At 46.3% G+C, this 26355-nt stretch overlaps 1 protein-coding gene across 5 annotated transcripts in view; it reads left to right on the forward strand.

The window, feature by feature from the left end:
- Nucleotides 1-26355, forward strand: part of ADCYAP1R1 (ADCYAP receptor type I) — a 183336-nt gene that overhangs the window by 131019 nt on the left and 25962 nt on the right. For all 5 annotated transcript variants that reach the window (XM_053260572.1, XM_053260570.1, XM_053260571.1 and 2 more), the window contains exons 8-13: nt 1311-1408; nt 1789-1921; nt 4111-4264; nt 9479-9539; nt 11640-11709; nt 14651-14742. In XM_053260572.1, the coding sequence (XP_053116547.1) occupies nt 1311-1408; nt 1789-1921; nt 4111-4264; nt 9479-9539; nt 11640-11709; nt 14651-14742 (608 nt within the window). The remainder of the gene's footprint in view (nt 1-1310; nt 1409-1788; nt 1922-4110; nt 4265-9478; nt 9540-11639; nt 11710-14650; nt 14743-26355) is intronic.

Genomic DNA, 26355 nt, shown 5'->3' on the forward strand with positions numbered 1-26355 from the left:
CAACCTCTCTTAGTGGTTCCCAGAGAAATTTTATGTTCTATCCAAAAAGAAACGATCCCCAAAGAAACTATTTGGTACAATTCGAAACAGTGTTCTCTCTCATTTTTTCCATCTGTGTGTGGAATGAATTTTGTTCTGAGTGGCAGTATTAAGACCATATGCATTCAGAATGGGGCCTTCCTGATTGAACCTGAGAGGGATCTCAAATTAACTGAGCGGACATAAAAAAAACTTGTGAATGTGCTCACATGCGCATGCCTTAGAGGGAACACAGGTTTGGAAGTTCTCCATGATTTGTCTGTGATTTTATTGAAAACAAGTGAATTTTGGCCCGTTGAATAACGGGAGCTAGTAACGGCGCTCCTGGCCCCCCGCCGCCATTCCCCCTCCCTCCGCCGACTGGCTGCCTGCCCTCCCAGCTGCTTTGTGATCCAACACCCCCCCCCCGATTAAGGGCCAATTCGGCCCAGGCACTTGCCCCCGCGGCTTCCGCCGCCGACCAACCGACCGCCCTCCCAGCTGCCAATACCTCCTTACCCCCGGACCACGTCCTTCGCTTGATCGGAATATCTATTTACAGAAGGAGAGAGGAGCTCGCATGTAGAGCTCCTCTCTCTTTAAAGTCTCTTTCCGAACTGGCACTTTGGGCGCCAAGGACACCTATTGCGTCCTTCGTGTCCATAGCGCCAGTTAGGGAAGAGACTTTAAAGAGAGTGGAGCTCTGCATGTGAGCTCCTCTCTCCTTCTGTAAATAGATATTCCGATCAAGCGAAGGACATGGTCCGGGGGTAAGGAGGTATCGGCAGCTGGGAAGGCGGTCGGTCGGTCGGCGGTGGAAGCTGCGGGGGCAAGTGCCTGGGCTGATTTGGCCCTTAATCGAGGGGGGGGGGGGGCTTGGTTCAAAAATCAGCTGGGAGGACGGGCGGCCGGCCGGCGCCGCGGGGGCCAATACATGAGCCGATTTGGCCCTTAAACTTAGCCAATATGGCCGCCCGTGTCTGGGCGGCCGTATCTTTTTCGGCAGTTCTGCCGAAAAAGACACGGGCGCACGGGATCACACTCAAGCCTTTTATTATATAGGATGTGCTTTATTACTTGTCTGGGTCAGGGTAGCAAACAAAAAGTAGATGTTACAGCAGGTGACTTATGGTTCCACATTCAAATTCGAATGGTGGGGGGGACATAGTAGATTTTAATTGGAGTTGAGGGGGATTGAACCACAGATTTCATGCAAAGCATGTGCTATACACAACCACTGGCCTATGGGTCCTTGCCCATAATAATAACTATGTTCTGATTTGGTTTCCCAGGATTACTACTACCTCTCAGTAAAGGCATTGTACACAGTTGGCTACAGCACGTCCCTTGTTTCACTCACCACAGCGATGGTCATCTTGTGTCGTTTCAGGTGAGTTGGCATGAGCGAGGGAGATCTTGTCCGTGAGGATGGGAGAAATGAGGTTAGAATGAACCACTTGGCCATTCAGCCACTACAATGATGAGATCCAAAAGATCCCTTCCGCTCAGATATTCATTCGCGAGCCTGGGAATTCCAAGCACATGCTGGGCTGCTTCACACATGCAAGCAGGCACCTCAATTCCTCCAGTTTGTTTCTCATGATCATTTTCAGGCAGCTCTCCAAGCTCCATCTTCCCTGAGGAGGCTCAGCCATTTGGCACAGCCTTTTCATATACAATGGAAAGTGGGTGGCAAATAACAAGTAGCCTTTGCCCTCCCTCTCTCTCACTCTCACTCTTCTTCATCTTTTCTTTCTCTCTTGTTCCCAGGAAACTGCACTGTACACGGAACTTTATCCACATGAATCTCTTTGTTTCCTTTATTCTACGAGCCATATCGGTCTTCATTAAGGATGGAATTCTGTATGCTGAACAGGACAGCAACCACTGTTTTATCTCAACGGTAAATAAGGCCAGAACTGAAGCCTGTAGCTTTGTAGCAAAATAAAAAGGAATGTTAGCCATTTATAGAATAACTAGGGCTGTTCAGCAGTGGACCAATTCAGCCCCACCCCCTTTCCCATAAGAGTATTTAGGGGGGCAGGAAGGGAGCAGAAGATGGGCTGTTTTCCAATACCTTCACTTCTGGAGGCAAAGGAGCAGGCAACAACCTCAGAATTTAAAAATGACTTTTCCCCTTTACCCTCCGTAGAGTTCTGGGAATGGTATCGGTGCTTCTGGGAAATGTAGTCTTTTCTGAGGCTGCAGCAATGGCCACATAATGGCCTGGTTCACACAAAATCTTTTGAATCTAAGTTTAATGTGGGTTACTGATATTAGCATGATTGTGTGAGCCCACACCAAGGCAGGAATTGCAGATTCATCTCGGGTCATAAACCTCCTCGATGTGGGTTCACACAATCACAATAATGTCAGTAGCCCACATTAAACATAGACTAGAATAAGGCTGTGCACACAAGCAGCCAAACCCAGGCTAGGGCAGCCCATCCTGGGTTTGGCTGCCCATGTGTACCACTGGGATTGAGCCTGATCCTGCTCTCATGGGTAGCCCACCTTTTAACCCCGGACCTCAGCCAGGGTCGTGTGCATGCATGGAGCCCAAGCATACACAGAGTTCGGCACCTAGAGTACTAACTCACAGGAAATCCCCCAATGCACCGTGTTGCTTGTGCAGTAACTTTAGGGATTTCTGGAGGATGGGACTCATTTTCCTGGCTTCCACTGATCCACACACTGCCAGGAGTAGTGCAGATTGTGTGGGCACGCGGTGCTGTGCCAAAGACAACATTGACCATCATTGGGGGGGAGGGGGGGAGGTCGATTCCAACCTGCCTCCTCTGCCCCGCTCACCTGCCCACTGGCCTCGTCGTGTGAATACCCTTACTGATTGTGTGAACTAGGCAATTGTTTACATCCTACATTTTATATGCCAGTATTCTCTGTTTTATAGAGCAGAAATAAAAAATTGCACATCCCTGAAATTCAGCTGCATTTCAGAATCCCAACGTCTGTGCTTCTCTGCTTCTTCGTTAGAAACTGCTGAAGTGTTTGCTGTTTATTTTGTTTTATTTCTATTTGTTAAGGTTTTCATCCTGCCTTGTGAAGCTATGCATTTTCCAGTTGGCTCACAACAGAGTGAAACACAAAATGGCATTAAAAATAATATTAAAAATGCAGCATGGAACAGCGAAAGCATCCGCCACGCAGTAAAACTGGGAAAGATGTGCAGTTCCATCTAAAAAAACCTGAAAAATATTTGTGTCAGATTAAACTCCACAAACCTGAGCAAACAAAAAGGTCTTGACCTGGTGTCTAAGATTTATCCAGGTTGGTGCTAAGTGAGCATCCTTGGGGAGAGCAGTTCCAAAGTTGAGGTGCCACACCAGAGAAGGTCCTTTCCCCGATCACTACCTTCCTTATGGTTTACAAATATAAATGTCAGAACTATGGAGATGGTGGGGTAGTAGTTGCTAAAATGAACACACTCTTGCATCTTTAAGCCGATTTGGGCATGCAACATGCCACAGTCGTTACAATCTGCCTGTTCGACGGGGACTTCCTTTAGATGTACTGCTCTACTGGCTGATGCTTATTCTCGCCTTTCATTTCCTGCTACCGATTGGCAGGTTCTGCAGACAGCAGGAATATGAAGTTTTCCCCGAGTCACACAGCATGGGGCATCCTTTTATGTGCTCCTTCACAATTTCCCCGCATTGCTTTCCCTCCTGATTTAAAAGCCTTATGTGGATTACTCTGCACACACATCTGCGTCTACACCCAGCTGGGTCCTTTTCTTGCATTCAGGGCAGGCCTGGAGGCCTTCAGTCTGCCAATTAGCCACTATTGTTGCCTCGCTCTTTGCCTGCACTAGAAATGCTTAAGCTTCCTACAAGCTTTCATCAAATGCCTCCCTGTGTTTAAAATTGCTTGTTCTGTGCTTTAGAATGGCAGCCTCTAAGTGGCCTTCAGAAGTCCCTCCGCCCCAGAAAAACTTTCAGACTTTTTTTAAAAAAACCCTCTAGGTTTAAAAATAAATAGATATCATCATAATTATGGCATCTTTAACGACGACATACGTTGTGGCCAACTTTGAATACAGGCCGAGCTGAAGTTTGTGTTTTTCTTTCACAGGTGGAATGCAAAGCAGTCATGGTCTTTTTCCACTACTGTGTGATGTCCAACTATTTCTGGCTCTTCATTGAGGGCCTCTACCTTTTCACCTTGCTGGTGGAAACCTTCTTTCCAGAGAGGAGATACTTCTACTGGTATACAATCATTGGCTGGGGTAGGTCCTTTTATGCAGTTCTTTAGCGATCTATTTTACAAATACGCCAAATATATTCCTCTTCTTAACAAAAGTTCCCAAAGCAATTTAAAGGTAAAATGTGCCGTCAAGTTGATTTCGATTCCTGGCACCCACAGAGTCCTGTGGTTGTCTTTGGTAGAATACAGGAGGAGTTTACCATTGCCCCCTCGCACACAGTATGAGATGATGCCTTTCAGCATCTTCCTAGATCACTGCTGCCTGATATAGTACCCATGGGGATTTGAACCAGCAACCATCTGCTTGTTAGTCAAGCATTTCCTGTTACAGTCCAGGCCTGATTTATATACTAAATATTCTCATTAGCTAATATACAAAATTAGGTCTGGCTCATAGTGTCACCAAGTGACCAAGTTCTTTTATATTAGTGACCATGTATGATCTGGGCGCATGGAAGAAAGGAGATCAAACCATTTCTCAAAGATTCAATGGGCTTTATTGAGTATAAAAGACTAACAACATAATCTAGCAAAGCAGAAAGCAGAACACTCTATCAATATCAGCAACAGTATTTCCTAGCCAGCACCACTTTTCCACGTGTTCCTAACTACATATGTGTGTGCATTAAATCTTCCTAGATCCTAATACAATTCAAATACAGATGGAAAAGGGGAAAAGGAAAGCTGAGGGCTGGCATGGTTTGGGGAGATTAGTAGAGGAAAAAGGGGGGGGGGAGGAGAAGGAGGCAGGGGAAGGGATGAGGGGATTCCAGGCTTGTAGGAGCAGCATATTTACCAGGATCAGAGAGATTTGAGAGCGCAGGATCTTTTAGCTGAAGGAGGCCTCTGGCTGGAGACAGGAGTTGTTGCAGTGCTCAAATCACGGCTGAGAGTCAGAGCACCATGGCTGGGGGAAAGTCTTGACTTCTCACTGCGCAGTAGAAGTCACAGACAGTTCCTGTCCATGGACAGAATTCCTGCCTCTAGCCCTGCGGCTTAGCAGCAAACTCTGGCATTGCTGTGAGCAAATCTTGCTGTAGGCACAAGACTGCTCAACTCTCTATCTAGTAGCCTCCTTCTTTATAGTGTATTTTTCTTTGATCTATACAAATCTCATTTTTTTCCTGGGTCCCAAAAGGTGAAAACTTGCTGCTACCTTCTGGACAATGTCTTTTTAATTATTCAGGATATTGGCCAGTCCAGAGAGATCTCAATCTCATCTTCTGTAAACTGTGTGCTTAGGAAGGAAGGGGGGAACATTGCCCAAAGCGAATCTGAATCTCAGAGCTGCAAACTACATCTTCCCCCAATTGCCAGCCTGACCCCAAAAAGGTGTTAAAAGTCAGGAGTTGGTGAGAGAATTAGTTGTGAGACAGCAATTACATTATTTCTTGTGTACCTCTATCTAGTGTGTAATTATAACAAGAGAATATTTAAAGTAACATGGCTAGGGCAGAAGCATCAGTGAGGTAAGAATTAAAGTCTACAGGCGGATCTCTGTATGCATCTGCCTATGTTGAATCTCTATAGAGAGCGATTGAGTTAATCATTGGCAAGGATTAACACTGGCTTCTTGCAACAGAAGGGGAGATCAGCCCCTGGCAGACTTTTCCACAGACATTGTGAGTCATTTTAGCATATTGATTAGCTCAGGCCTAGCCCTTTTGTTTCCTTGCATATCCATTTTTACAATACAATGCTGGATTGCCTCCTCCCTTCACAGAGCAGGGAGAGTTCAGGAGTTAATTCATTTCTTAATATAAAATGAAATCAGACACAGGCCTATATTTCACATACTTCTGAGTTGGTACCTCTGGTTCTGATATGTTTATGGACCGTCCACAACATTCCCCATGCACCATTAGGTGTTTTACATAGATATAAATAGATAACTAAAATGGCCCCCTGTCCCCAAAGGGCTCACAGTCAGAAAAAGAAACAGAAGATAGACACCAGCAACAGCCACAGGAGGGATGCTGTGCTGGGGATGGATTGGGCCAGTTGCTCTCCCCCTTTGTTTTTCTCAATAAAGAGAATTGCCACTTTTGAAAGGCACCTCTTTGCTCAATGAGCAGGTCTCCTCATGCATGAATCATTTGCAAAGGAATCACATAACACTCATGTTTGCATGTGTACACAGGAAGCTGCCTTCTACCGAGTCAGACCATTGGCCCATCTAGCTCAGCATTGTCTACACTGACTGGCAGCAGCTTCTCCCAGCTCGCAGGCAGGAATCTCTCTCAGGCCTGTCTTGGAGATTCTGCCAGGGAGGAAGCTTGGAACCTTCTGCATGCAAGTGTGCAGCTGCTCTTCCAAGAGCAGCCTTATCAACTAAAGGGAGTATCTCACAAGGCTTACATGTAGTGTTCCATTCAAATGCAAACCAGGGTGGACCCTGCTTAGCGAAGAGACCATTCAGGCTTGCTACCACAAGACCAGCTTTCTGTAGGAGAAAGCAGTGCAGCCCAGTGAGTGAGATGTTTTGCTTCAACCCAGTTCTTTGCTTTGACTGCTGAGAAGGGCCCATTACAGATGCCTGAGACCATCTCTGTGTCCATAGTCTTTCTGTGATGGTGGACCCACCCACCCAAGCAGGAGAAGGAGGTCCCCACAAGCAATTTGTTATGCCTGTGTGCATGGTTATATTCCTAATGTGTGGATTAATGCACAGGAGTGAACATAAGAACTACCCTGCTGGATCAGGCCCAAAGCCCATCTAGTCCAGCATCCTGTTTCACACAGTGACCCACCAGATGCCTCTGAGAAGCCCACAGGCAAGAGGTGAGAGGAGCATGCCCTCCCTCCTGCTGTTACTCCCCTGCAACTGGTAGGTACTCAGAGGCATCCTGCCTCTAAGGCTGGAGGTGGGCTACAGCCCTCCCACTAGTAGCCGTTGATAGACCTCTTCTCCATGAAGTTATCTAGACCCCTCTTAAGGCCATCCAGGTTGTTGGCTGTCACTACATCTTGTGGCAGAGAATTCCACAAGTGGATTATGCGTTGTGTGAAAAAATACTTCAGTTTGTTGGTCCTAAATTTTGTGGCAACCAATTTCATGGGATGACCTCTGGTTCTAGTGTTATGTGAGAGGGAGAAGAATGTCTCTCTATCCACTTTCTCCACACCATGCATGGCTTTATAGACACTATCCTGCTCCAGGGAATGCTGTGGTCTCTTCCGAGTCAAGGGCCAAAGATGCCCCAGACCTGGATAGTTCCCAGGGCAACAGCTCAAGACCACGGTCAGAGTTGATCAGGAGGATGCAAAGCTGAAGGGAATGTTGCTCCATCCGTGTGTCTTGGTAAAAGACTGGGTTTTGTAGGCTGCTGCACAGGTAAGATGGCTTGGCCCTGCCTCTTGCATGAGCTTTGTGTTGTTGTTTTTAAGGGGGCCTTGCTTGGTTTTGTAGGCTTTTGTTCCAGTAGCACTGGGGGGCCACCAGGAGGCCTCCACCATGGTCATGAGGTCCTCAAAAGATTCCTTCAAATCAGAGGGCCATGTCCTCGGGTCTTGGAGAGGCTGTAACACAATGGTAGAGCATTTGCTTGGCACGCAGAGGGTCCCTTATGCAGTGCCTGGTATCATCTCCAAGTAGGGCTGGGAAAGACTCATGCCTGAAACAGCTGCCAGCCATTGTAGAGAATACTGGGCAAGCTGGACCAAGGTCTGACTCGGTATAAGGCAGCTTCCTATGTTCCTTGGTACTGGCTGGGGTTCTTCTGGTTCATCTAGTATAGGAGGTCCCAGTGGCACAGGTGCCCGAATCAGTCGTGCTCCCCAATCTGTCTCTTCTACCAGAAGAGACATTGTCTCTCTGCTTGCGCTCCCCCCATCCCGCACCTGGGAGGCTCCAGGTTCTGTAGTCTGACACTACCCAAAAAGAACCTTGATGCAATTGTACATTTGATCACATCAGGATTCGTTTTTGCAGTGTTTTATTTAGGCTGCTACCACCCAACCCGCAAAGCAATCAGGCTATGTTTAAGGCATTATTGAATTTTTTCGAGGTCATCAGAAGGGCAACCAAATCCACATGATAGGTGGAGGCAGGCGGGGGTCCGAAAGAGGCAAGTAGGCAGGGGTCCAAACAGGTGGCAGGCAGACAGAAGTCTAAAAGAGGCAGGCGGGCAGGGGTCAGCAGGCAGAGGGTCAACAGATCAGAGAGGGACAGAGAAGCAGGGGCTGGGGGGCAGAGGGGGTCCACAGCAGCAGACCAAAGCACAGAGAGACTAGCAACAAGTCAAGCAAGCAATCCCCCAAAGCAGCTGGAGCACAGTAAGAACTCTTCTTGGAAAGAAGGAACTCCCTCCTTCTGCTTCCCACTCCCTTCTCCCTCCCCACCAGCCAATGGGGACAGAGTTGCCCTGGCAACATTCTGGTTTAAACTCTAACAAGCCTACCAGAGTAAAAGATCACTAGCCAATCAGAAGGCAGTGGTTGAAAACCAATCAAGAGGGCAGAAAAATGGTAAACACACCGCTCTAGTGGCAGCTGCAACAATCGATCCATCGAAGCAGTTTGAACCAGTTTGATTCAACCGGGCTCAACTCGGTTCAGACTAGCCTCTCATTTGGGGGGACTGGTCCAGTTCAAACTTGAATTGGGCCAGTTTGAGTCAAACCCGATTCGAATCGAACTGGTTCTGCACACCCCTACCAATCAGCTTCCACTGGGGGTGGGCAATTCTGGATGGATCCCTGCATCAACTGCAGCTGACCCATTCAGTCACTTCCTATTCAGAGATGCAACTGAATTGCCAGCTTTTACAGGAGGCTGCTTATTATGTCTCTGCAGGAGTCACTACTTTGAACTTCTTGCAGCCAAGAAACCTGCTCATAACTGTGACTCATGCAGAAGCTTGTGGGGGCACCTCTGCAGGCAGACCATTTGTACTCTTTTGTACTCTGAAAGTCAGCCTTGGAGCACAAATTCAAAGTGTGCTTCCAATTTTAATTTAGAAAAAAGCGCTCCTTGTTCTCAGACATTTGAGAAGCACCAAGGATGTGCATTTGTTTTCAGGAGAAATGGAATCTGAAATGATTGGAGCCCTTTGGGTTTGGGTTCTGCTTGTTCCCAAATGAATGGGCTGGGGAACAAATGGTATGAATCAGTTTGAATGGGGAATCAGTTTTGGAACCCCCATTCTCATGCTATGGATGTGCCCTGAAATAAACAGTGTGCCTGCCTAGGAAGCATTGCCCATCTGACATTTCCTTCCTCGTCTTCTGTTTTGCAGGAACCCCCACCATATGCGTGACTGTCTGGGCTGTCCTGAGGTTACACTTTGACAATGTTGGGTAGGTACCACCATCTGAGCTTTGTCCATTTCAGAATATCTGCAAATCTTTGAAAGTATGGTGAATTCCACCATTCATAAATTTTCAGAACACATTTTTCATTTGCATGTTGAGTATGAAATGTTTAGCTCAAAATCTGAATGTTTTTAGACTTGATGGCATCTCTGGATTGTTTTGATTCTGGCAGCCTCTAAAGATGAGAACTCATTGCCTGTCCACTGTCAAATACAGGAGGCCCTCCTTATTTAAGGGAGTTCTGTTCTCTCCGATAGGCATGAATATAGAAACCGCGGATAAAGAAAGTTTATCCTTATGGGGAACCCAGGGTTTAGGTTCCTCACACCAAAATAAGGACCAAAAAAGCGGGGGGGGGCAGAAATAAGAGGAAAGACGCACAGTACCTTGCTGTCCAGCAATGCCCCCCCAAACCCCAAAATTGGCCAAATTTGGGGTGAACATTCACCAAAAAAGATCATATCTCACCATAACCATAAGAAGTAGTCACTGATGTAAAGCAGATAAGGTAAAGGTAAAGTGTGCCGTCAAGTCGATTTTGACTCCTGGCACCCACAGAGCCCTGTGGTTGTCTTTGGTAGAATACAGGAGGAGTTGACCATTGCCTCCTCCCATGCAGTATGAGATGATGCCTTTCAGCATCTTCCTATATCGCTGCTGCCCAATATAGGTGTTTCCCATAGTCTGGGAAACATACCAGCGGGGGTTCGAACTGGCAACCTTCTGTAAACAAGAAATAATAATACCTGGGGTATCTTCCTCTGTGCTTGCAAATCATACTGGTTGTAGATACGTACTTTTCTAAATTGCTTTTTTGCCTTTCCTTCCCTTTCCTGGTTAGATCTTTGGCAGGGGAATCCTTATACATTTCTTTATGAGGAATATGTATTTCCCCACTTGTCTAATAAAGAGTTTGAATAACTTATTGATATTGTAACTGTTGTCAAAAGGTATACTGCCTCTGAAGATGGAAGGACTTACATAGCCATCATGACGTTGGCTTGCTTTTGGATGGGTACAAGATATTCTCCTTAGGCAATTGGGCTATAACTCAGTAGCATCTTCATGCTCACATGCAGAAGGTCCCAGGTTCAATCCCTGGCAGCATTTCCTGGGAGGGTAGGGAGCAACGTCTGTTTGGGAAAACCCTGGAGAGCTGCTGCCAGTCAGAGTAGACATGACTGAGCTACATGGACCAGTGGTCTGACTCAGTAGTATAAGGCAGCTTCCTGTGTTCCTGAGGTCAATAATGGTTCAAGCTTTGTAGGATCAGGAAATTGTCCTTGACTTCTTGTAGTAAAACCCCCAGAGTTATTGCATCTGTTTAAGTGGGGTGTGTGGCCATGGGGGTGTGGCTGTTGGAAGTGGGTGGGGCTATGGGGCAGGGCTGTTGTCAAGGTGAACGAGGCTATGGGGGCTGCCTGCTCTTCCTGGAGGAGGATGGGGGGGGGATCAGAATTTTTCAGTGGTGCCTGAAAGGAGAGGGGGGCCCCCAAATATTTTACACCTCTTCATTAGGCCCACTCACCCTTGCCCAACCCCCATGCTCTTCAGCTACTTTCTTCAAGTGGAGAAAAAGTAAAGTGCACATCCTCCTATTCCTCCGTGTGTATGTGGAATCCAGGGGGGTCCTCTTCATTTTTCTCCTGACACTGGCTCCATGTCTAAGTGGGATGGTCTGTGTGAACAAGCAGATGCAAGCAGGAGGCTTCTCTTGGCGTCTTCCTCTGAATTACTCCATGTCTACATGGGCTTGTGCTTTTTCCCTTTCGGCTTCGTGTTACACGCAAATGCGGCCTTTGAGTTTTGTTGTTGTTTAGGAAAGTGGGGAACTGTGTGCACGGAACTCTATGCTAAGCAGTCACAGCAATCGCAATGAGAAATCATTTCAGGATAGGAGGAATTAATTAAATTGTAATTAACTGAGTAGCATGTTTGTGTTCTGTGCCACTCTTAGTGCTAAATAAATATTAAGCAGCAAATGAGATGAGTCATCGTTTCCGAAGCAGAAGTGTTTATCTTCAGCCGGCATCTTCATCTCTTTTCTTTGATTTCCCCCTTCATCTCCTTCCATATGGGCATCAGCTGCTGGGACATGAATGACAACACAGCCTTGTGGTGGGTGATCAAAGGCCCAGTCATTGCATCAATAATGGTAAGTCACCGCGGAGAGAGGATGCCCCAGGCGTTTCTGAGCCTCAGGAAGCCTTTTGGTTACTTTTGGTTCTCCTTTTGGTTACTCAAGGAAAGGGCTGCTTTAGGGGCACCACTGTAAATGTACATTTGTCGGGAGGAGGCACCTTCCTCCCCATTTTATTCTAAGGATGATCTCCTGTGTTTCTTGTCCTGCTGTTGGGCCTTTACCTGAAACCTGGCTCAAAGGAGGGTGAAAAATCAAGTGAAGCTCTCCTTGGCATGGAAATAAAGTGATGGAGGAAAACATCCTCTGCTGAACTTGTGTCTGTCTGCTGCTCTTAAAGGCAAAGGAAGAAGAGCGATGGGGCTTCACCTGCTTTGCATGCTGATGCTCCCAGGTTTAGTCCCCGGCATCTGCAAATAGTGACGGGGAAGACCATTGTCTAAAGGAGGGGTGGGCAGACTTGGCCCTCCAGCTGTTGTTGAACTACAACTCCCATCATCCCCAGCCACAAATTGTGGCTGGGAATGATGGGAGTTGTAGTTCCACAGCAGCTGGAAGGCCAAGTGTGTCCATCCCTGGTCTAGAGCCCTAGAGAGTTGCTGCCAGTCATTTCAGGTAATACTGAGCTAGCTAGACCAATGGTCTGATTCAAGAGAAGGTAGCTGCAGATGTTCAATAAGGCCACTGAAAAAGGTGGCAGTTGTGGGGCTGGGGAGAGCTATTTAAAAAGTCTGGCACAGCTGGGCATGTATCATAGGATGGGCATGTTTATAGGATGTTCATCATACAATGTTTATAGGATGCCCACAGCTGGGCATGTTCATAGGATGGGCTGGACCTTGCCACGGGTCATTGAGTCAGCAGCGTTATCAGCTCGGTGACACCTTTGTGATCACCTTTCTGGGTTCTGTTTACAAGTCCATACTGGACTCAAACATTGGCTGAGATTAAAGAACGCACTTTGGCATTTTTGTTGTACATCAACATTTTCCAGATGTGGCAAAGCTTTTCTGGACCAGGACCAAGTACCTTTGCCCATCCCTATGGTGTTTGTCTAAATCACATTGAATAGCACAATGCTGTTGACATGGCCTTGCCCTGGAGGATGCATCTCTTAACAGCTGTTAGCAGCTTGAAAGAATATGGGCAACGCCTGCTGAAATGATAATCTAAAAAGACAGCCAGAGATTTCTGGTGGCTGGAGGACACGTTCCAATTCCAACTTAGCTCCTTGCTCTCTCAGAACTAAATTATGCAAAATAGACATGTTGGCATAAAATAATACCAAATAGACATTGTGCAATTTTGTCCACTTTCCATAATTGACACAGCAAAGTTCAGCTCTGTTGTGGTCAGAATTTGGACTATCTAGGGACTCAATTTTGATTTTCTTTTTAGGAGGGGCTGCAATGTTTAATTGATAGGGATGTACACGAACCATTCAATCATGAACCAGGCCGGTTTACGATTCGATCACGAGCCGGACCAGCTTCTGGGAGAGATGGGCCAGTCTGCAATCGAATCGAACCGAGCCTGATCCATGGCAAAACAGTTTGACAGTTCAAGGGGCTATACTTGTAAAGGGGAAACCAGTGAAGAATTCTCCTTTACAAGCAAAGAGGAATCCTGCCTTTAATAGGGCTTCTAAAGGGTGGCAGAGGGGAGCAGCAGTGAGAGGGCACCTTTAAAAATAGATAGAAGGTTCTTACTGGTCCGGCGCTTCTCCCAGCAGCCTACCCGCACATTGCAGCACGGTTCCAAAACTGACCTATCCGTGGGGTCACGTAAATTTGCATGGTTATGCAAATGGCCTCCATGCATCCATGGAGCCAGGCCATTTTCAGAACCACACCATGTGGGCAGGCGTCTGAAGGGCGGCCGAGGAGCGGGGGTGGCAAGAGGGCACCTTTAAAAGTAGATGGAAGGTGCTTACTGGTCTCGTGCCCTGCTCCATGCAGAAGTCCACCCACGTGGTGCAGTTCCAAAACTGACCTGCCCTCCGCGGGGGTCACACAAATGGCTTCTGCGCATCCTCAGAGGCCAGGTCAGTTTCAGAATTGCCCTTTCGCCGCCACCCCTAGCCGCCCTTTAGAAGCCTTATTAAATCCAGGATCGCCCATTGCTTATGAAGAAGAATCCTCATGGGATTCCCCTTTACAAGCATAGCCCATCGAACTGGTTCAAACCGGCTCGAACTGGTTTGATCAAATGGACCGAACTAGCCAGTCACTTCGACCGAACCGGTTCACGGACCAGCCATTCAGTACTAATTCAGTTCAAATTCAAACCAAACCACCAAAACCAGTCTGTGCATACCCCTATTAATCAATTGATCAGATTATTTGATTAAAACTGTTAATTGACTAAAAAGGTGCCTTGGTTCATTGACCAACAGAGTTTTAAAAGGACATTATTATTTTTAATATAAATACTTTTTAAAATTGCAGGTGACAAGAAGTGTTCCTTGCAACAGAGATTCTCAGAGGTTGTTGACTACAGTTCCCATAATTCCCAGCCAAAGTCCATTGCAGCTGAGAATGATGGAAGTTGTAGGCCACAGCATCTGAGAATCACGGTTACAGGGAATACTGATCAGCAGTGGGCACTTCTCAGGGTACCTCTAATGCCAGTCCTGCTTTCCCTCCATGATGGCAAACATCATTTTAAGAAAGGCCTTCCCTTTTTTCTTTCATGCAGACAGCAGTGCCTCTTCTGGGATGATACTTGCTACAATGCATGCACACATTATCTAGAACCAAAGAAAGTAGTTTTCTTGCTTCCAAACTATTGTTTTTATTCATATATGAATGACTGCAGATTTAACTACACCAAAACCCAGTGAAAGCCCTGTTTTTTCAGTCCACACAAGCACATGTGTGTGGTGGTGAATCCAACCATATTAATCCTGTTCCTCTGTGATCTGCTGAACACTTTTCTTTCTTTTCTCCTTCCCCAGATCAACTTTTTGCTTTTTATTGGCATCATCATCATATTGGTGCAGAAGCTTCAGTCGCCTGATATTGGAGGCAACGAATCCAGCATTTACTTGTAAGTACATCTCAGTAATATTCAAAGAGCCATAGTTGGTTTTGAGCTCTGACATACACATAGGAAAAAGTCAACATGTGGCTCAGGAGTTTTGGTTTCTGATTTGTATTTTATTTTTATTTTTTAGTGAAGCCAAAAGCCAATCAAATGCAGCATCTATTATAAACATAAACCACAATTTAAACCTCTGGTGATATTGTTTATATTCCTAAGGGCCAATTCAGATGTCACATGGAACCATGGTTGTATCTTGGTTCCATTGAACATCCTCAGGCCTTGGAAATTCACTCTCCTCCCACCCCTGCCTGCGAGAACCTTAGAAGAATTCTACTTCCAATTGTAACTAGAAACAAACCAAGATTAGTCATGACATCCAAATCAACCAATCTTGGTTTGTTGAAATACTTCAAGCCTTGAATTCAGATTTCAGTTTATTTCAAGGAAGTTGGTTAGAATAAATCAAGATTGGTCATTTCAGACATCACAACCAATCTTAATTTGTCTTTAGCCACAGTTGGAAGTAGAATTCAAGTAGGGGAAACATAGGCTCCTGAGGCATGGGGAAGTTGCACAGAACCAAGATTAAACTGTGATTCTAAGTAGTGTCTGAACTGGCGCTATGTGTGTTTCAAAGCAAAGAACGGTTGCCAATTCCTCACTGAATTGGGCTTTTGGAGGAAAAGCTGATTTAATTGGAGATGGTAATTCTTTATTTATGACCCAAGGTCAGCATAACAAGGAGTAGGACACACGATGTAGATAAGGAAAAATTAAGCATACGGAAGACCTGGTGAAATGAATGGACTTACCCACTGGTTGCAAGATAACAAAATTTTGTCTAAGTTTGCCCTAAAATCTGTGGCACTTCTCTAGTGAATATTGGAGTGATCTGGCATTTGACCTTCAAGATCAGTGATGTCACCTCTTGGGAGAGATCATGGAGGAATAAGCTCTTCACCTAGCGCGGGCCCTACTTCACAGCTGATGAATCATTCATGCAAGAATAGCTTGAGATAGGCCAGTATGAATGGCACTGTTCAGTGATGCGACTCTGGTTCAAAATGACTACAGTGATTGGTTCCTTGAAGCACCTTTCCCCAACAGTCTAGTGAAATGCTCCAGCACTAAAGGCTCCACAAGGGAAAGCAGTGTTTGGATCCAGTCTGATCTGGAGCCCTATAGTAGTAGGGTATGCCCTGGAGGGGATGCATGCACAGGACATCCTTTTCAGAGCCGCATTGGTTTGGGGGGCTCCCGTTTTGTTTATTTGGGTTCAAGTTTGGCCCAGAGTTGTTGTTTTTCAGGACACATATTGAGAACCCTAATTAATTCTGCCTTTTAGTTGTTATTGGGTTTTGTTTTAAACAAAAATTTTAGTGTAACGCATTTTTAAAAAAACACAACTTTTTTCCCAAAATGGTGGCTGCTGTTCTCTGATGGCACCTGCTAGTTTTACCCGCACTGCCCTTGGATGTTTATGGACATTCAAGATGGTGTCCACCAGGAGGCAGCTGTGCACTGTGCCTCGGGACATCCCCAATACAGGTGGTGGCAAAAACATCAGCTAAAGGAAGGCATTTAAAAAAAATTTTAAACCCATGAGTAATGCATGGGGTTCAGTAAACAAACCCCATTCATTCATACCTCTTTGTGCCCGTTTGTGAATCGTCATGTTCATTTCAGAATACATGGAACCTGGACTAAATGGGCCCGTGCAGCGGGTCTCCAGATGACTAGGCACTGTGTGACCACTTTGCATGAAGGGCTTTCACGGAGTTAGTCGGGATGTCGGTCAGGGGGTTGGGGGTGGGGGGGAAATGGAGCACCAAACTCAAAAACATCCATGCACAGTTCTGCTGGTGGCCACATGCTGAGGAGCTACGTTATTGGCGGCACCTTTTCTCTGGCAGAATTGGGCTTGCTTCCTAATTGTCATAATGGAGTCCCCTCTTTGGGCCCATGATTGGTTCTTCACTGCCCCATTTCCGCTGACCCCTATGGGGACCCTCTTTCATTTTTCAAGGTGAACTCACAAGTTCCCAGATTAGACTCAGGCCTGGTTCTTGCCCTGAGATTTCTTTAGACCTGTCCTGGGGGAGCAGCGTCTGTTGCTAAGAAAAAAATGCGACCCAGCTCCCAATGGCATTGCTATTTCCACTTGTGACTGTGATGCTACGGTCATATCCAGACTCCAGCTTCCTTCACATCCTGATGCATGTATGTATGTGCATGTATGGTGTGTGCATGTCTTTCCACCCATTTTCCATGGTGCTGGGGCAGAACTGATGTGTTAGCAAAACATCTGTGGTGGAAATAGTTTATGTGGGAGGAATCAAGGCTGAACAGCCATTCATGCATGATGGTGCCACAGACTCAACAACATCAGTAGCTGTTCACAGAAAATCAGGGCTCCTTCAGGTATTACAGATTTCCTGTCTGTCTACATGGATCCCAGTTTTTATCCCAGACATCTTTCATTAGAAGGATCTCAGGCAGAAGAGCCGAAAAGTGTTCTGGTAGTGATCCCAAAGAGCTGCTGCCAGAGTAGACAGTGTGGGTTTAGGTGGACCAATAGTCTGACTTAGTATGTGACAGCTTCATAGGTTCACATTGCAGACCCCAGGACATGGTTTCTGAGGAGTACCTAACAGTGCTCAGTGTGGGCCAGTGTCATCATCAACCAGTGTCAACAATGAATGCTACTGAAAATTTCCCAGGCATTACTATGTCCTGTCACCTTCTTTCTCAACACCAGGGATTCCCCAGGTGTGTTGGATTGCAGCTCCCTTCATCCACTGTCATGAAGGCCAGAGGCCATCCCCTGTTCTACACCATCCAGCAAAGTTCTCTGACAGGATTCCCGTCTCTCACTCTTTAGTGGCCTCTCAGTGGCAGTGACTGAGCAATGCACTTTCCTCTTTCTACCCACACACCCTGCCCTGAATTCTCCTATTCATGGATGTCAGACTCCCAGAGGATGAGTGGGCTCCTGGCCCTTCCTGCACCCCAAAATGACTGAGCAGGCTCAGAAAAGGTCAGCCTCAGGAACAGCCAGGGGAGGAGGTTAGTTTTGTCACCCGAGTCCTTCTCCTGGCTTGCTGCATTCAAGGCAGCCGGCTCTCTCTCCTGGGGAACTCCCAGCTCCCATACTCAGAAGCAGCCCCTCATCACCAGCTGCCTTGTCTTTAAATGCCCCCGTGCAGAGTGGACAGGGCTTCAAGCCGACTTCCAGCCCCGCCCCCTTCCTGACCTGGCTTCCTGTTTCCTGCCACGCCCAACCTAGCTGTCTCCCTAGAGCTGTTCCCTGCAGCTCTCCCTACCTTGCCCTCTCAACCCCACTGGGACCCGACCAGTCTGGACCCTTCTCACTCCTGATGCCCCCTGAGGGGAATGGCGGCCCCACAGGAGAGATGCCATGCCCTTCTCCAGACTCCACAGAGCCACACAGGCAACCAGGTAACATGGCATCCCAACAACAGATTTCTCCCCTGATGAATGTACACCTAGAGTGAATGTGTTGGGAAGCCATGGCCAGTTGTGGTTGCCCAGCAAGAGGACATACAGGGAGGGGAAACCAAAGTGTGGGATTGGCATATGATAACCAACCACCAGGATTTACTAAACTTTCCCACATTGAAGAAGTGCATAGGAAGTAGGGATGTGCACAAAACCGGCTTGGCAGAGAGGGCTGCCTGGAAATGAGCTTTGGAGAACTGCCCAAAATTGTTTTTTGGGAGGTGCCTGGGGGTGGGGGTGAGCGGGCTACCCCCTTACTAACTGCTGGTCCAGGAAACTGCACATGAATAATGTACCAGTCCATGACTCCAAAAACATTGAGAAACACTGATTTAGAGGCATCTTGCCTCTGAGGCTGGAGGTGTCCCATAGCCCTCAGACTTGTAACCATTGAGAGACCTGTCCTCCATGAATGTTTCTAAGCCCCTTTTAAAGCCATCCAAGCTAGTGGCCATCAGCACATCCCGTGGCAGAGAATTCCATAGATTAATGATGCACTGTGTGAAAAAGTGCTTCCTTTCATTGGTGCTTAATTTCCTGGTCTTCAGTTTCTTGGGATGAAATTCTACCCCAACCGTCTTCTTGAAAGAGCCATTGGTTTCTGTGCTTGTCAAGATGTGAGTCGTGAGGGGGATAGTTGGCCTTACTAGGAAAGGCATGTCCATGGGTGCCACTGCTGAAAAAGCTCATGTTTCCATCTGTTGTACTTTGGAAGGTGAGATGATAATCAGCTGGGATTCAGATGTTGAATGAAGGGTACAGGAAGATGTGTATCACAAAAGGCATTTTCAAGATATCCTGGTCCTAGGCCATTCAGCACTTTAAAGGTTCAGACCAGCACTTTGTATTGAGCCTGGGAGCAGTTCAGTGTGACAAGGTGAAATCGTGCTGGAATGATATGGTCTACGTATTTCACATCCAAAAACAATCCTACCACTACAGGAGCTATTCACGGAACCTTGCGTTTGTGTCCATTTTTCACATACTGCTCCACATATTGCTTCAAAACTGTCCCTGAAAAAGTACAATAAAATTGGGCCATTCACAATCTGGCAGGTAGATAACTCTTTCCCCGCTCAATATGGCCGATGTTCATTTGCTACGTTTCCATCATGGAACTATCATGGTGTATGCTAGTCTGTTCTGAGACAAGGAATCTTATACCTAGTATTTCCAATGGCATGTTTCAGCTTTTCCTTGAAAGGGTTCACCAAGGGATTGTCTGTGAAAAATAAAGCATACTTTATTTATTTATTTGTTTGTTTGTTTGTTTGTTTAATATATTTACATACCGACCACTACCAAAGTCTCTAGGCAATTTACATCAACAACAACAACAATAATAATCACAATTAAAACATAATTTTTTACCTGAATGGCTTTAAGAGGGGTTTGGATAACTTCATGGAGGAGAGGTCTATGAACGGCTATTAGTCAGAGGGCTATAGGCCACCTCCAACCTCAAAAAGCAGGATGCCTCTGAGTACCAGTTGCAGGGGAGTAACAGCAGGGGAGAGGGCATGCCCTCCACTCCTGCCTGTAGGCTTCCAGCAACATCTGGTGGGCCACTGTATGAAACAGGATGCTGGGCTAGATGGGCCTCCTTGGGCCTGATCCGGCAGGGCTGTTCTTATCTTCTTATATATAAAATTTACAATTAAAACAATCAATAAAATTCAGCTAAATACATCAACTAAAACTTCACCTAATAGTCTTGGGTGAAGAGATGTATCTTCAGTTGTATCCTAAAAGCCATCAGAGATGGAGCAGCTCTAATCTCAGCAGGAAGTGTATTCCACAGCCATGGGGCAACTACTGAGAAGGCTCACCTTTGAGTTGCCACCAGACAACTGGTGGCAGCCTCACACGAACCTCCCCTGATGATCTTAATAGGTGGCAGGGTTCATAACGAAGAAGGCGTTCTCTTAAATACCTTGGGCCCAAGCCCATATCCAATGTTCCAGTGCTCCCATAAACTCCCATGAGTCCATATGGCAATTGAGTCTCCTGGTATTTTTCCTATGTGTATAGTTAGCAACGACAAAACAAAGAAAGGCAACATCCTTTGCCATTTCATTTGCTGCCATTCTTTTCCATGTTTGTTTGCAACTCCCTCCATGGAGACCTGTGAACATGTCCTATGTTTGATGTATGTGTTGCAAGGAGTTGTCAACCACTTGGCAACATTTAACTGCCTATAAAAAGGTACGTTCACAGTGCCTCCATTGGCGCATGCACACCACTACATTTGTGTTGATCCCTGAGACCCTGTATACAGTTGTGCTGATGACATAAGAAGAAGCATGTGCCAAGGCCTAGAATCCCAGTGTGTGCATGGCTCTCCCGGGGCAATTCTTTCTAATGTCAAGAAAACATCTAATGTCCTATTCTCTCTAATGTCAAGAAAACCCATCATGCACACAATTGAGAAAGCTCCGTGTATGAATAAGAAGTTTGGTTTGCATCAATGTTCTCCAGTCCAGTTGTTCTCTTCGGTCTTGGGAGATCCAAGGCACACATGAAGCTCACTTCTAAGCAAGGACCTCCCTGTCATGTCAGGGGAAGGGCTGTCTCTCACATGCATGAAAGAGCACATGCACTGAGCTCCTTTGGATTGGGAGCAAGGAAAAATCCCACAAAGAGAAAATGTCAGTGCCATGCTCTGGATACAATGAGTGAGTTTACAGGACTGGCCAGTCTGGAAGTGAGGAAATGGGTCCGTAAGAGCACACACTCCTGCCGGGCGTGATGTCTGACCCCAAATTTGGTTCCCATGCTTTCTGCCTAACATTCTCCCAATATTCTCTGTCCAACTTCCAGATCTTGGGAATGGAAGTCGGGATAATCTTGGGTGGAGAATCTTGGATGCTGGACTTGGACAGGCTCAGAAGTCTCACCCACTGGGAGTGTGTGATCTCAAAATATCTCTGGCACTTTCCCCACTTCCAGATAGGCCAGTGGCCATGTGAATCTGTGGGTCCAACCTCCCTGCTCAGTGCAGGAATCTGATTGGAAAGCCTGTGGAATGTTGCTTATCTTGTTGCAACTGTTGCCTTTTAAAGCATTTGTGAAGTGGAAGGGGATATGGAATAGGAAATACAATTCAGGCGTATGTAGAAGGAAGTATGATGAGACTGAAGAGTCAAGGATCCCCATCATCAGAAGAACCCAAGGAATTCTGTATATTCCAGTCTGTTCTAAAAAAATATTTTGCAGACCTAGTTTCCGTGTTTTCAGGGTTCTTCCCACACCATCTTCCCCTGGAAGCATGAGGTCTAGAACGTGTTTATGTTTTGCTGTTTGGTTTGGCAATACAGAAACTAGATCTCCATATTGGTGGGATGACTTCAAGCATATACACTTCTCAACGTGTTGACACTAACAATGAGGATGCTGGAAGCCATCATATTGCCCATGGCCTCTGCTTAATGGGCATCAATCAGCCATTGTCGTCTCCGGCTGTATTTTCATCTAATGTTGTCTGTTCAGATTCACTCTTGCATATGCTTGACTAAAACGGCTTAGAATAATTTTGAAGACCTCTAAGCTAAAAATAAAATGTGGTCACAAGCATTTAGTCAAGGCCAGGTTGTTTTGAAGCTTGATGTTCCAATTCCATTCATGGCTCAATAACCGTCATGACTCTAATTGTCTGCCATCGTTTGTGCAATTGCTCATTCAACCCTGGCTTCATTCGCTTTGCCATCTCGGACCACGTTCAGATGAACAATCAGCTTGCTCTCCCTGACACACACTAGACAGGATGTGCTTGAAACTGCTGTAGGACTGTACAGAAAATGGCAGCACAAAGATGGAGCAGTTGTTTGGCTCTTAGGACTTGCCGTGTAGTTGTGTCTTCCTGACTGATTTGCAAATGGGCACTGGGGCAAGATAGACAAAAGGCCTGTTTGTTGACCAGGAAGCCGAAAGCAGGGTGGAGGCAGGCAGAGAGGAGCAAATGCCATTCTCAGTGGCTCCCATCCAGTTCCATGGAATGAAAGAAAGGAGCTCCTTTTGCCTGAGACCTTGGAGAGCCTCTGCCAATCAAAGTAAATAATACTTGGCTGAATGGACTAATGATCTGACTCAGCAGAAGGTTACACTGTATGTTCAGATAACACACTGTCTTCCCTATGAGTGAATGGGGTGGACTCCTGTGGGTAAAAGGAAAGCATTGCTTATGGGGATACTGTGATGGTGAAGCCTGCAACAGCCTGCTAATGCCCAGCCTTCACCAAGAGGCGCAGTTGGTCCTTGCATACAAGGAGGTCATTCACACCATCAAGAACTGTGTTCTGCCTGGGTTTGGGAGCTGTGTGTGCTCCCAGTTTTCAGTTCTGTGGCAGCAAGGTAGGAGGAAAACCTGGGTAGAAGTGGTTATGTGGAAGCAAGGTAGGGGAGAAAGCTACCCAGGTTTTCCTCCTACCTTGCTCCCACACAACCAAAAATTGGCAGCACACACAGCTCCCAAGCCTGGGTAGCACACAGATTTTGATGGTGTAAATGACCTCATGGTGTGCAGAGGTGCTGTGTATTCTCATGAGGCTCTCCAAACCTGGCACTTTCTCAAAGCTCACCTCTCCCAACTTCCTGCTCAAACATATCCATCCACCAGATAACCCTGTGCAAACCAGACCATGGAGCACTGGTTATTTCAAGTCGAGATGGGCAAGTCCATCTTCCTTGTTTCTGTGGCCCTTGGCCATTTGCAAGTCTCATTGCTGACTATTCTCTCCCTCAGTAGGGATGTGCACAGAACCGGCGGGGGCCAGTTCGCAGCAGAGGTGTCTAACATCAAGGGAGGGGGAGGGTGCACTTACCCCTCCCCTGCCGATGCTCGATTTTCCAAAAGTCCTTTGGGTTCGCACCCCGTTTGCCCGGTTGTTTGGATGTGACCAGAAGTAGTAAGCGTGCCTACGCATGTCACATCCAGCCCACGGGGCAGCATCCGGACTACGGGGCAGCTGCCGCCCCAAAGGACTTTTGGAAACCGAGTGCTGGTGGGGGAAACATGGCGGTGGGAGTATGTGCACCCTCCTTCGCCCCCCTTAAATTTAGACACCCCCCGCCATTGAACCAGCAGAACCACCAGTCTATCGAACCGGTATGGAGGCCCATAAAGGCCTCTGAACTGGTTCTGTGCACATCCCTATCCTTCAGCTCCCTATCCTCTTTCAGACTTCGTTCCTCTGGGCCATTCCAGCCCCCCTTTCCTAGCCCTTTCCTTCTAACCCCACAGCCTTTGACCGTCCTAGACGCAACCTCCTCCTTGCATATGATCTGGCTTGCTCTCTCCCTCTTTCCTTGTGCTGTGGCTGCCTTGCCCTTCTCCTAGATCAGGGATTCTCAAACTTGGGTCCCCGGATGTTGTTGGAATTCAACTCCCATAATCCCCAGCTCCAATGGCCTTTGGTTGGGGATTATGGGAGCTGAAGTCCAACAATATCTGGAGACCCAAGGTGGAGAACCCCTGTCCTAGATCAGAGCAGCCAGCAGCTCTTCTGCCTCCCACTCCCTCCCACAATCATGTAGTTCATCGCTGCCTTCATCGCAACAGTGCATTTCACAATATATGTTCTTTTGAAGTCTTCATGGGAGTTTCTTGGAAAGTGCCATGCAGTTAGATGTGTCCAGGAAATGTTTTTCAAGGAGAGCCTATCAGTTTATATTGACCACTGAAAAGAAGAATCAAATCTGCATTTATACTATGGGTACACATTGCTGAGTACAGAACATTTATATTATTCCAAACTTTAAAGCCACCAAGGGATTCTTCTTGCTTTTTTCAGTGTGTTTTGCATCTATTTCCCATGACTTTGGACAGGATTCTGGGTTCAATTGGACCATTGAGCTAGACCAGTATGATTCACAGGAGACGTTGCACTGAAGGTGCTTAAAACCAAAGCACCACCCTTGTATTTGGGGGCCCCCGTTTACTTCTTCACAGTCCAAGCTTGTATGTCAGTGTGAAGGGCCATCTGTAAGCCTCCTTTGACATATATGTTAGTCTGGGCAGGGGAGTGTTTTATCCCCCCTGAGAGGCTGGTTTTCTGTATGCAGGCAGGCAAGGTTTGGTGCACAAGGCAGAATCCAGACCTTCAGTCCTCTGCCTGCAAGAGAGTCCTAGGACATTTTCCACATGATTCTTCTGAATTTACAGATCTTCACAGCGGTTTCTCACAGGATAAACTTCTGCTAACTGGGCAAAGTAGCACTTTTAAAAAGTGATTGGAACACTGCCTTCTACTGAGCCAGGCCATTGGTCCATCTAGCTCAGCATTGCCTACACAGACTGGCCGTGGCTTTTCCAAGGTTGCCAACAGGAGTCTCTCTCAGCCCTATCTTGGAGATGCTGCCAGGGAGAGAACTTGAGACCTTCTGTATGTGAGCACACAGATGCTCTTCCCACAGCAGCTCCGTCCCCTTAAGGGGCTATCTTACAGTTCTCACACATGTAGCATCCCATCCAAATGCAAACCAGGGTGGACCCTGCTTAACAAAGGGGACAATTCATGCTTGCTACCACAAGATCAGCTCTCTCATATTTGGAAGGAGGAGAGTGACTGCCCCTACTCAGCCCATCATTGTGTCCCCAAGTTGTTTTTTTAAGGACTGTTAGTCCCTTTGAGATAGGGAACCATCTTTACATCCCTTTTGTTATGCAAACTTCTTTGAGAACTTCTCAGTTGAAAATCAATGTGATGATGGTGATGATGATGATGATGATGATGATGATGATGGCCGGCATGATATGTAACAATGTCAATTAGTGGGTGCTGCTGAGCATGTTGCAGGCAGCACCAGCAGTGTTGTGCAGCCACCAGAAGCAGTGCGCCCACAGTTGCGCAGCTCTACTTACATTGCTTCCAGGGCGTGTAGTGGTGTACTCCTATGGGTGCGCTATTTTAAGTCATTGCACAACTGCATTCTTGTGGAACCCTGTCAGGGCTGCCTGCAACAGCAGTTGGCAGTCTTGGCATTGCATTGCACATCATGTGAACTCCTACTATATTTATTTCTTGTTTACACAGTCAGACAGGTGTTATTGACTGGTTTGTTTTATCCAGACATCGAGTCCTTCCCAAGGACCTGGGATGCCAGAATTTTATTGTCAATGTTGCTGTTGTTATAGATATCGTCACAGAATATAGGCTGTTCGCAGTAAAGTTGCTTTTTGTAATTGGCTGATGGTGATTTCTGTGGCCCCTATGGTGTTGAGGTGCTCTTCAAGGTCTTTTGGAACTGCACCCAGGGCGTCAATTACCACTGGGATTATTTTGGTCTTCTTCTGCCACAGCCTTTCAATTTTAATTTGTAGATCTTTGTATTTTGTGATTTTTTTTCTATTTCTTTTTCTTCTATTCTGCTATCCCCTGGTATTGCTATGTCGATTATTTTGACTTGTTTTTCTTTCTTCTCGACTACAGTGATATCTGGTGTATTGTGTGGCAGATGTTTGTCTGTTTGTAGTTTGCATTGCACATCATGTGAACTCCTACTATTATTATTATTATTATTATTATTATTATTATTATTAAATAATATTATTATTTATCAAGAAGAATCGGGTTATTAAGAAGAACTGGGTTTTGATCATTGATATTGCAATCCCAGGGGATAGATGAGTCGATGTTAAACAACTGGAGAAAAAAACTAAATACAATGACCTTCAGTTCAGATTAGAATTGAGCGGCTCTGGAAAAAGAACAACAGTAGTGGTGCCAATAGTGGTTGGTGCCCTTGGTGCAGTACCAAAAGAACTTGAACACCATCTCGACACCTTGGGCATCAATAAAATTACAACACATCTACTACAGAAGGCCACGGACAGGGACAGCACGAATACTACGACGCTATCTTTAATTCTTCTTTAGTTATCCTAGACCCTTGGGAAAGGCCCAGCAATTAAAGTACCAAATACAGTCAATAATATTTGGTAGACTATGTGTAAATAGCCTAACAATAATAATAATAATACATCTGCTTATGAGAAAAGCCTCATGGGAACCACCTCATGGTGCTTCTTTTCCATGTGACAATGGGGTGTGCATGAATAATCCAACCACACTTGTGGACCAATCTGGGATCTTTTTTACC

This window comes from Hemicordylus capensis, chromosome 6 (assembly GCF_027244095.1).
Source record: "Hemicordylus capensis ecotype Gifberg chromosome 6, rHemCap1.1.pri, whole genome shotgun sequence".
Lineage (NCBI taxonomy): Eukaryota > Metazoa > Chordata > Lepidosauria > Squamata > Cordylidae > Hemicordylus > Hemicordylus capensis.